The sequence below is a fragment of the Coenobita brevimanus genome, chromosome 15 (genome assembly GCF_032717465.1).
Source record: "Coenobita brevimanus isolate Jiangsu-jjx chromosome 15, ASM3271746v2, whole genome shotgun sequence".
Lineage (NCBI taxonomy): Eukaryota > Metazoa > Arthropoda > Malacostraca > Decapoda > Coenobitidae > Coenobita > Coenobita brevimanus.
In genome coordinates, this window is record NC_136968.1 from 2,095,344 (window position 1) to 2,108,073 (window position 12,730).

The window sequence follows — 12,730 nt, forward strand, 5'->3', positions numbered from 1 at the left end:
CCATCTGTTGGTTACATGGTTGCCACCTAATGTAGTAAATGGTTTTCTAGGCTACAGGAATCCATTTGTATGGTCATCTGGCAAAAGTGTCATGAGAGGGTGATGAATAAAATATGAAAGATGAAACAACACTGGCAGACTTAAAATATTAACTGACAGAACACATGCTGGTGGTCAGGATCAGAAGTTGAAACGCTGCAGTGCAAAGCCAAAAAGTGTGTGTTTTTTCAGTTGTCAGCCACAATTTCACAAGAGGACTTGTCACCCTCTCAACTTATTATTTTTATTAAATTGCAGAACTGCTTAGTAGGCATTTGTGTTTCGGGATACCATGTCTGAAAACATCATAAAATAAACAAATCTGATAACTGAATAATGCCTGGAAAATACCACATGTTCTGTCTTGCAAATCAGTGTATATGTAGCCAGTGCTCATTATGTCAGGAGTGTGTTCCAAACTATAACAATCTTTTTTCAACTGTTACTGCAACCTAGTGGGAACCATTAAATAAGCTTTACAGTCAACAATGGAACTTAATAGGTACTAAAGGAGTTAATGAAGACTGATTCTTACCCAAATCTTTACTAACTCCATCACTACAAAGGTCCTGTCCACAGCAGAATTAAATTATCTGGCAGTAGCAGGAATAAACATGGGGCTAACACACAAAATAACCTTGGACCTCCGCCCCATCCCCCTGCAGGGGCGCGTTGGTTGGGGCATCAGTGGATCTCTTCTCTGGGGCAACTGAATGGCAGTTTGAGATTTTTGGCAGACTCAAAACACACGCATCCTCCTCCTTGTCTGTGTGAGGAAGGTAGACAGATAGATATATGGACAGATGGTGGATAGCTGGTAGCTATGTTGACAGGTACGTTGGTAAGTTTCATATTTTCAGGACATAACACTTTTTATTTTAATGCAAAAATGAAAGAAGCAAACACTGTCACAGTTCAGCATTTAAGGTGGAGAGATGGCAATATTAGGCCAAGTTAAAGCAGACTGAGTACAATATACCTTAGGGATGTACTATGAATGGCACAACCGAGATGGTGTTGACATGAAGAGAGAATGGTAACGGCCAACACACTCAGGTTCCTACTGCTCACTCTAAGATGACTAAAATCACTTGGCAATCACTGAAACAGATGCTAGCATAACAGAAGCCTTCATTTTCTGCATCCTGAGTACAAACTAACTGTTTAATTCTTGCTTGTACCAGGCATGTTTATTCAGCTTATGAGAGAGTTTCATAGCTGGGGTTTGATATATCCTAGACCTATAATAACTCGTTCCTCAGAGAAAATGTGTTTTGATGTACCCCCATATGTCACTTGCAAAGACACGTGATGCACCGGAACCGCGCCCATGATACGCTGGGACACCCGCTAATGAATTCAAGGGCAGGGTGGCTCGGTAGTAGAGTGTCAGACTCAGGACCGGGGGGTTGTGAGTTCGAGCCACGCCCGGTAGCTGCCATGCTGGGAGGGGTAGTGCCCTTGGGTCACCTAGCAGGGCTATATGATCTAATAAGGTCTCTCTACGTGTCAAGTGGGGTTGGTGGAGGATTAGTGCCCCTCCCTGTAAAACAATTAACTCTAAGCCCTTGGCCACCCCGTTTGGGATACATGGCGTCTGGCAATAAATGAATGAATGAAAAGGTCTAGCTCGGGGGAAAATTTCCCTTTTCCCTTCTCGCTAATGAATGGTTAGCATATGGGCCTCAGGGTTGCCCGGCAAGGCTGTTTCTGAGGACCTTGTAATGGCAACGGCTCTATGTTCTGACAACAAAGACTGTGACGAAGTTCTGACAAATTCTGATGCCATAAGATATGTCATGACCAAGCTATGCTTGCACCAATGGCTTGCTTACTGATCTATGACACAACCTCTTTTAGGCCAATCAGTATTTTATTTATTATATCTAGTGATATTGTACTATGTCTTCCGCAGACATAGAGGAACAGTTACACCCCTCAGCCTACCTGAAAGGGCCACAGTTACCACGCACTTAACCAAGAGAGAAGATGCCCAGGATATTTTTCTCTCATGGTATCTCTGGCGGAGTCCCATAGTGATGAGGCATTTATTCCTCATGATGCTAGTGATTTAGATGTATCAGATGATGATGCAAAAGTATCTGATGTGTCAGTTGATGAAAGTGATGCTGACTATGATCCTGAAAACAATAGCGAGGTTGATGTGAGCGAGGAAGAGGAGGAAATCAGTAGTGAGATTAGAGATGCAACTTTATTGACATCATTAGACCACTATTTATTGCCCATAATCAACACAACTTACTAGATAAAGCAATAAGCCATTCATATGTGCATGACACTTTTTTTTCAAGCCCTTGTGTATAGTAGTTACCTGGGTAACAGTACTTTAGCATAAGATATGAAAACTTTTATAATGAGTTATTTTATAATTATTTTTTTTACAATACTAACAGCACGTTGGGCTTATGTGTTCATCAGTATACAAACAAATCACAAAGAGCGAATAGTTTGGACGTGGAAATAAAACATACAATACCCCTCGCACCACGGGAGGGGAAGCTTTCAGGCTGGTATGGCAGGTGAACGTAGTGTTTACGTTTGGGGGGGAAGAACAGGTTAATGTCTTCATCTGGAGACAACAGATAAAAAAAAAAAGTCCTTGCAGTGAATGGGTAAAACAAAAACTATAAATGGCAACTGCAAACTAGCCTGGGATTGAACTTGCATCCCTATGGTTAGCAGTATCTTTCTGCCACTAAAGCACCACCACCACCACACTAACCTTGTTGTTCCACGGACTTAAGAATTAACTCAGGCTCCTATGACCCACTCCTACCTGAATAAAATCATCTGGTGTTAGTTGGAATATAACATTCAAACTGTCCTAACCTTGTTCGTCCTGGGGTTCAACTTTGATGTACACCGCCTCTGGTGCTACAATACTGGTCTGAAATGCAAAACACTGTATTTAGTGTCATCAGTTATCCCTTAGTTAATTTCTGCTGGCTACCCAATATGACTACACTTAGATCTCTTATTTAATTCTTGCTGGCCTTCCAATCTGATTACAGTTAGTTGACTGGATTTGCAGATATTCCTCAAATTAGATTAACATGTTAGTGATGTGGCAACCATGATAAGGTTTACATAACAATGACTAACTTTCTATGTCTAGTCTAAGCCCAAAGTCACTTCATCATCATCATCAAAACCCAGACCTCTTCCCACCTATGGGTCTGGTGACATAGTGTCCAGAAACAATGAAAGTAACTAAAGTGGAGACCTATAAACAGCAACACTAGTGAAACGGGCTCAACACTTATTCACTCACCATTCAAGCTTTTCCTCACAGGCATACATTTAGATTTTCCTGAACAAATACAAATAAAAAGAAAGCAGAATAAAGGCCTCTGCTGGAGATTTGTATTTACACTGTCTGGGGCTGCACAGTCCGGGAGGTAAATTTGGTTCAATGCAGATGATCCATTGTGACAAGTGGAAATATTGAGTGGGAGAAAGAGACTGGTCTGAACTGGAATTTTTTGTTTTCTACAAAATTTTTGTTTCCGTGTTGGCCAAAATGGTCGAGAAAATAAACAATTCAATCTCTCTCTCTCTCTACAACCCAACATCTCAACTCCAGCTCAACACTGTACTTACACTGTGTGGGGCTACACAGTCTGGGACATAACACTCTGGCTCAACTTTCACGCAACACTCCACCATGTCTGCAACAAAATACAGTATAATCAATGTCGTATATAAAATATTTAAATATCCCTAGGAATAGTACTACAAAATCAAGTAAGTTAAAATATGCATTGTAGGAGATATGCATGTGAAATGTAATGAAGAGAAACACATGTGAAAAGAGCTTTCTTTCCTTTATTCTTTCCTCTTCCTTCTGCATATGGGTGACTCTACACTCAGTGAGAAGCCAAATGGTTTCCTGTACACAAGGAAACCATTTATTACGCTGGGTGGTAACCATATAACCAAATTTTGGCGCCTGGTGGTTTAGAGGGTAATTAAGGCGCACCAATTACACTGAGCCTGTGAAGGTTTATATCCAAGTCTTGGTTGGGGTTGATTGCTCCCATAATGCCACTCAAGGATGAATGAGGCTGGTCACTCTCATCTTAAATGTCAGGACCAACATGCCTAGCCCCGGGCTCCTATGCTCCTCTTGGGGCAACATAGGACTGGATGATGGATGGATGGATGAAGAAGCAAAACGTACCACCACACTAACCTTGTTGTTCCAGGGACTTAAGAATCAATTCAGGCTCCTATGACCCACTCCAACCTGAATAAAATCATCTGTTGTTAGCTGGAATAAAACATTCAGATTGTCCTAACCTTGTTCGTCCTGGGGTTCATGTTTGATGTACACCACATTTGGTGGTTCTCTGCTGGTCTGAAATGAAAAACACTGTATTTAGTGTCATCAGTTATCTCTTATTTAATTCTTGATACCTCTTCAATTTGACTACACTTTGCTCCATTATTTCATCCTTACTGGATCTCAAAGTTATGGATGTTTGTCAGATTAGATTAACATGCTAGAGTGATGTCATGACCAGAAGGTTAACAAAAAATAAATAAACATAACATAAAGATGATATAACTAACTCTATTGTCTGTGTAGTCTACGCCCAAACTCATTTCATCAGATTCATCATCATCATCATCACTACCAAGACTTCTCCCCACTATGGATGGGGTGATGCAGGGTCCTGAAACATGGGACGTACCTGCAGGAGACGTATTAACAGCATGTCTAATGACGAGGGATTCACACTCAGTAACTCACCATTCAAGCTTCACCTCACAAGGCTACACAAGCATATATTTTTTTTACTTTTCTTTACATTTGCAAATTAAAAAACAAGACAATATAAGGGCCTCTGTTGGGGAACTGTATTTACACTGTGTGGGCTGAATGGTCGGGGCAGTAAATTTTTTTTCTTTGTTGATGATTCAATGTGACAAGTGGATATGCTGGGTAGGAGAGACAGGTTAGACTAGGAATTCTCCTTTTTCTCTAACATTTTGCATTCTGTGTAGCCCAATATGTTAGAGAAAGCAACGAATTAATCTCTCTCTCTCTCTCTCTCTCTGTCTCTCTCTTTCTCTCTCTCTCACTCTCTCTCCCAACATTTCCACTCCAGCTCAATACTGTACTTACACTGTGTGGGGCTGCATAGTCTGGGTCATAACACTCCGGCTCAACTTTCAGGCAACACTCCAACTTGTCTGAAATAAAATACAATCACTGTCATATATATAATGTTTAATTAACTCTCATAACAGTTTTGAAAACTGAAGTGAGTCAAAATACCCAATGTAGGAGAAATGTTGTGAAACATAACAAAGAAAAACATATGTGAAGAAACGTGAAAAGTACAGCACAGTGAGGGGGGAAAAAAAAGTGGGTTTGCAGAAGGTTACTGCCCCTCCTCATAAAACAACTCAAAGGCAAACGGCCACCCCTTATGGGACTATGGTGTCTGGCAATAGATCGACAGATGGATAAACAAGAATGTGGAGAACTATGGTTAAAAGAAAAAAATGTGATGAAAATAAAGTCTGATCAAGTTTGGGCATGTTGAAAGAACAGAGGATTACAAACGGGTGTAGAAAGTGAGGAGTGTGAACTTCAGGGGAAGGGTTGCGAGAGGCAAACCAAAAAAAGGACCTGGGACAAAGTCACATAGTGTGACCGCATGGATGACACTGAAAAGTGATGCTGCCAGAGATCAAGCAGCATGGAGAGCTGCCATTAAGTGAATAAGACTGATGCATGAAGGCCTGCTGGAGCCTTTATAAACAATATGAACTAATATGTTTACTTAGTTATGAATGGCATTTTGAATTGTTTAAGTGTGTAAAAGTTCACAGGTATGTAATGTGGAAATTACCAAAATTTTCTAGATGAAAGAAGGAATATCCGCTAAGAACGAAGTATTAAAAAATAAATAGATAAAAAATAAAAAATAAAAGTGGGAAAGGCATTGGAACTTTTTTTTTTTTTTATTATCCCTTTGCATCCAGAGACATCTTTTTTTCACATACTCTTGCCACCTTCTGACAATTTCATTTGGCTTAGGACAGACTTTTCACACTGAAGGGGTCTGGTATGGCCTTAACAAACCCCCTACAAACAGGACAGGCCTTTCCTGAGTTGAATAAAATCATTTAGTGGCAGCAAGAATAAACCAGAATGGACATTACTCAAATTTCAGGGGTTAATGAAGAGTGTGAGGTGTGTAGCTGCAAGTCAGAGTGGAGCTAAGTTCTTCCAGTGTAGAGGGACTTTTTTTTTCATACAAAGATGAACAAAAGAAGGAAAAACAAGTTAAATTTTTAAAAAATCCATACACCAGAGTACAGATGTCCTCCTTTCATAGAAAATCAGAGTGCTGCATTGGACAGTGGTGTTCCTCTAGTACTTTTTGACTTACTTAACTATATTTGTATCATGCTAGACCTCTGCATTAAACTATTTACTCTTACACTTTTAGTTACATTTACAGGTATTTAGTTAAATCATCAAAAAGTATATAGTTCAGGTGCATTTTCTAAGGCTGCTGTCTCATTCTTTTACTCTAATATAAATAATGAAATCATGTGAATTTCATTGTAATGGCAATACAATCTCATTCTCATCAACCACAAGAAGATCAATGAACCTCCAGACATCTTAGTCAGCTTTGGGGAGACCTTTTGAGCTGGAGAGGTTGACAGAGCCTTGAATTACCACTTCACTACACATGGGTGATGGTGACCATCATCCACTTACTTGATGTAGTGCTGCCTACTTCTTCCTTCATGTTTATCATTCTTTTTCTGTGTCTTCCCTGCTCACTTTATATATCTCTCATCTTTCCTGTGTTGCGATGGTTTGGGCATATGGAGAGAATGGATAATGAGTGATTGGTGAAAAAGATAACTAGATCTGATGTGAGAGGTGTAAGGCTGAGAGGAAGACCACGAATAGGATGGATGGACAGTGTGAAGAGAGCGCTGGATGCGAGAGGGATGTCTGTTGAGCAAGGAAGAGTGGCTGTGCGTGACAGAAATAAATGGAGAGAAATTGTGAATGAATAAGTGATGACGCAGCCCTGAGGGGATATTCTCCCGCATTTGGTCTGATCAGCTAGTCAGGTCAGGTGCGGGTAAGGAGATGGGTCTGTTATGATGTGGCAGGGGTAAACCAGTTCTGCTGTCGGGCCCTGCTGCGGATGTCACTGATTGCATTGCGCAGTTGACCCTTGTGCGGTGTGGTGCGGTGAGGATCTGTCCGTTCTCCCCTTTGGGGCTAAGATGCGAATGAATGTGTTTGAATGGATGAGTAAATGGGGAGTGTGTCGTCCTGTCTCGGCTACCTCCCTTTCCTTGGGGGAAGCAGCCTAGGTATATAGATAGATAGATAAATCTTTCCTGTCACTTTTATTACTCTTCTTTCATTTTTAGATGGCTTTACACTGAGTGACAAGCCTAAGGGTCTCCTCTAAGCCAGGAAACCATTTACAATACTGGGTGGTAACCAAATAACCAACCCATACAGTACGTGTTCCCTACAAGTCAACAAATGGGTTGCCAGAGGATAGTGCCCCTCTCCGTAAACAACTAACTTTAAGACAAATGGCCACCCCTTACAGGACTGTGAGGTCTAGCTGTAGACAGATGGACGGAGAGACAGAACTGAGATGAATTCTTTACTAAACGGGTGAGGCCTTTCCATATTTTCTATTGAATGGAGTCTTTCAATGGTTACCGTACTTGTTAGTGTATTATTCCTGGATTACCACAGTTACTGCGCATTTTTTTTTATAAACTCACCGTACCTCTCAACACTATAAATGAGGATTTGGAATGCATAAATATTTCATCAACGTCTGCCTGTAGCCAATGATATTTAATGTTCCTAACATGCATTTTTACATTTGAAAGCCGACTGTCAAATGCATGTTAGGTAAGGTTGGATAGGATTTGGTTTGGCTAGGTTAGGTCTGGTTAAATCATTAAGTTTCCCATTACTTTGACATGGGATACACTGATGCGACCAGTCCAAGCAATGGTTGGTAAACAACACAGCCAGTCGGAGAGATCTTTGGTAAACATAGCCGAGGGTGCCCTGACCACTTCCTTAAATACCCCCAAAAGAAGGGATATTTTGTCTTTTTCCAATCACTTCTTGCAGTCACAATTCAACACTTAACCATCTGTGTTGCTAATGCACCAAATTTATTGAGATTGTGAGTTTGTTATAATACTGTATTAGAGGAATCGCCGCGAACATTTGATGAAGAATTACTGAACAAACTACACAAGGCCTTCCAAAAGTTGAATAATACAGTCTGACTATCACAAGAATAAAACAATAAAAACATATCACACAAATAATACTTGAGCTTTCCTTCTTTCTTCACTGGCTCGTTGTTAGTGTTATACAGGTCTCCATTACGCTCTGTGCAAAACACTCCCACTGTAGTGTCTATACCACTACCAGCAGGTGTAATGGTACAATCAACTTTACCATAACAATTTCAGCACACTAAACTTTTCACTGACTTAACATAATCACTTTTCTTGATAAGTATTGTCACTTTCCCACTTTTAACCACTTTTTCACTTTGAAGAAAGATTCTTTTTCTTTTCTTTGCACTTGAAACATGCGATCCAGCAACAGGTGTTGTGGTTGAGGGTCCAGGACATGGTAGAGTGGTAGCAGTTGTAGCAGGCCGATCAGCTGATTTCTTGGTGCCTGCTTCTTCTCTCTCACTCCATCTGCATATCTTGCTCTCCTCCATTATTTCTCTTCTGTCCTTACACCTCTTGTGTCTCATAAGCACCTTCTTAGAATGACAAGGCATACTGGTTGTAAAGAATGTCACTCAGAACAACAACAGTATCAGAATGAAAAATAATGCCGGTAATCCAAGCAAAACACGCTACACAATGCTTGTGGCAGGACTGGGGAGGCAGGGAACAGGGGGGATGCAGGCGGGAGACTGTTGTTACCGTCAGGATCAAGAGAATTACCTCACTGCTCCCCTATTCAACAGTTCCCTTGCCTACATCCTGCTTACACTCTCTGTAACACCTTAACCACTGCCAGCCTGTCTTCTCTTCCAATTTCCCATCAACTGCCATCAACCAAAAGAAGATAGCTAGAGCAAAATGCTGACTACAGATTTACTGTATAAACATGTTTACCATTTGCTCCTCCACATGTTCTTCCATCTAGAAGCAAGTTGTCAATGAACACAAAATTCTGAAGCAGGGTACAATGACCTGTACCCCTTAAAATAATTTTACTCAGCAACTTTAGAATATGCACAAATACATAGAGAATATAAATACAAAATTCATTACCTCTCTAATCAGGACAACTAATGTCTCATGTTGGTGAATCACGAATACAACCAGTTAAAAAAACAATAAAGATCATTTACGGTATTGAACTTCATACATGTCTGAAACTTGTGATGTCTAACAAACTGAGCATGCAAGGTTGTTAATAAACATCATAAATGCACTCACCATCTGCAGCAGGAGAGCTGAGTGTTGGTACTGCTCCAGGTTTAAATTTTTTCAGTGATGGAGGCTCTGGTATGCCAAGCAGCTCATACTTGAGGTTCCGTTCGTATGCAGTTGTCTCAAAGTGGCGACTGCATACGTAGGAGGTGGCTGGGTTAAAATTATCATTTCTTTTGCAAAAGGTAACCCACTTCATCCTCCATTTCTTGTCTTTTGGAAATCTATGGTAATTTATGTTGCACCCTTTAGCTTGCGATTTCCTGCATCCAGTCACAGCACAATGAGAAGGCATGATGTTAAGGTCACCCATCAAATTCAGGAAAACAGTGCACACGAGAACTGTCTGTACAGGTAGTCAGGAGAAGGCTGGCGGGGTGATTTTAACTCAACATAGCTGGAAATCCATGCTGGTTCTGACGTAATTTTTTCACATGTTCTCGATTAGTGGCCACGATGATAGAAAACGTCACGTTGGTACAACTGAAATAATATATATTAGATATGAGTATTGCAAGAATACATATGAATAATGAAATAAAACATACCTTGACTGATATGTACAGAAGTTAAATGGTAAATGTACCAAAATAAATCTTCAGTTCATGCCGAAATATATCGGAAGAAAAGACAAATAAATTTATCCACACCTAACACATAATAAAAAGAAACTATCCATATAACTTTTCCATTCATTTGGCTATCCCTACAAGATAAAAGCATACATACAGATACAGCTGACATAAGAAGTGATGGCAGAGTATCCTGAAGATTTCCATCAGCGATAATGCACACACTTTTCCTTATACTGTACAGTATCTTAACAAGGTGAAACCCATTATGTAAAACTGTTACAGAAAAACAATAAATAAATGCTAGAGTACCAGAATATTTTAATATTGTAGGAGGCAGTGCATTAGTTACGATAACAGGGAATCCTAAACGGAACTAATTGAAATTTCAGAGCTATCACTCAGGGGCAGTCAGGAATAATTTGAGGTTGAAATCTAGTATCGCAACAAGCAATAATGTTTTGGTAGCATAAGACGTTAATGAAAAGTGATAAAAGAAAACAATTAAAAACAGTCATTATTATTTATAAAACTAATTTCCATTACAATACTAGGGAACAATTTTTATCTATCTACCTATCTATAGCCAGACGCCTTAATCCCGTAAGGGGAGGCCACAAACAAATTGCCTCCATGTCGTCCTGTCCCCCGCCACTTCACTGCCCTGCTCCCAGCTCATATCCCCCTCTCTCATATACCTCTCCATTCCATCCCTCCATCTCCTCCTTGGCCTCCCCCTCCCTCTCCCACCCTCCACCTCACTCACATACATGCTCCTAGTCAGTCTCTCACTCTCCATCCTCTCTATATGGCCAAACCACCTCAATGTATTTCTCCTAACATTTTTTATCACATCCACAGCCACTCCAAAATGCTCCTTCACTTTCTCATTGGCCAGTCTGTCTCTCCATGTAACTCCACATGCTCCTCCCAAATAACTCATTTCCACTGCTCTCACTCTTGACTTGCATCCCTCCAACATGGTACAAGCTTCACCTCCATACGTTAGAGTTAGTATCACAATACAGTACTGTCATGCAGCGACTTTTTTACTTCCATGCTCACTTCCCTGTTTCTTATCACTGCTTTCAAAGAACCAGAGAATAATTCAATCATTTATTTCCATTTCTGCTGTCTCCATGGACAACAATAGAAAGCAGGAAGGCAGCATATGTTAGTAGGCTATTTTGAATGGCTCAATCAACATGCACAAAAGGAGATAACTTTTACTAAAAAACATGCAATTATTACACTGCATTTGGCTAACTTTCCATCAAGAAAAATCTCTGGAAGATTTAACATAAGCCAGAGGACTGTCACTGCAAGAAATATAGAGAAAGAACCTCGAAAATTTACCACGAGTCAGAGCTCTTTGGAGAATGCCAACTTCTGTCATAGCCTAGTATCCTCAGAGCATAAACGGCTGCCAAGAGTAATAAAATGCAGAGGTTTATAATCAAATCACTAAGTTCAAAATTTCCAAATCAGCATTTTCCTTTTTAAAAAAATTAAAGATATTACACATTAAATGATGGCGCAAAAAGTATGTGCTTTTGCACTGCAAGAGATTATTAACTCATGTTTTGGTCCTCTTCACTGCCTAGTTTAAGAGAAAAGGGTAAAATTTGTCATACCTCCTTACAACTGAAAATAATTTAGCATCAAGTGGGGATGAAATAACTAATTATAATTATCATAAGCCAAAGGAAGCCAAGGAATAAAAGGAAGAATGGGCTTGCTGCTACTGCAGTAAGGTATCATTCCTAAGAATAAATTCATTGTTTTGGCATCCATGTTGTAATATCCTCACCTTAGCATTTGAAAATAGGGTAGTGTATTGAAGTCACACAAATTTTCTTTAAACTACAGCATCTGTATTTGAAATCCTGGGAAGCAAATACATCAGGAACACTGGGTTATACTGCATTCCGTGCATGGAGTAATACATTACACATTTATTCAAAATGAGAAAGTGTTAACTTCTGATGTATCACTATCCCATGTAATTCATTCTACAAGATTCTCAGCGTGATATAATATATATTTCATTTGATATGATGTGATGAAGATACAGAATTCTTACTTTATATTCACTAAGTTTTCAATGGATGTATAGCAGTGCAGAATGACTGAAGCAATCTGATACTCCGCCATTACTTCTTGGGGCAACTGTACAGTAACTAACCACAAACAACAGTAATCCCTCGATTGTCCAACATAATAGAGCCAAAGGCATGTCCAGAATGTGGATCCATCCAAATAAAGGACTTCTCCCCTGGCCCCCCTTTTGTGCATAACCTAACTCTGAAAGCCACTGTAAAAGGCCACTACAGTACATCATACAACACTTATTCCTGTTGTTTTACACTACTCTATCTGGTCAAGCAGATCTATAAACCATAGCCAATCAATTACCACATTATGTAGGGGTGAGTGGGCTAGGTCGTACTCCTGTAAGATGTGGGAAGTCAACCATCCTGCATCAATCTTACCAAGGATCTCTAAGTTCTTCTCCAGAGTCATCACTACCCTCTTCCTTTTCTGTGGTGGAGGGGCCATTATCACACCCCAGAAAGAGGCATGCACGAAATAGCACGGCCTGAAGCTGGCAGGGA

At 40.1% G+C, this 12,730-nt stretch overlaps 1 protein-coding gene across 1 annotated transcript in view; it reads right to left on the reverse strand.

Annotated features, from left to right (window-relative positions):
* LOC145390591 (uncharacterized) overlaps positions 1 to 12,730 on the reverse strand; it is a 43,665-nt gene that overhangs the window by 27,841 nt on the left and 3,094 nt on the right. Inside the window, exons 2-5 of the mRNA XM_080265401.1 lie at positions 5,189 to 5,256; positions 4,360 to 4,417; positions 3,661 to 3,728; positions 2,890 to 2,947 (exon numbers count right to left, since the gene is read on the reverse strand). Coding sequence (XP_080121527.1) covers positions 2,890 to 2,947; positions 3,661 to 3,728; positions 4,360 to 4,417; positions 5,189 to 5,256 — 252 coding nt within the window. The remainder of the gene's footprint in view (positions 1 to 2,889; positions 2,948 to 3,660; positions 3,729 to 4,359; positions 4,418 to 5,188; positions 5,257 to 12,730) is intronic.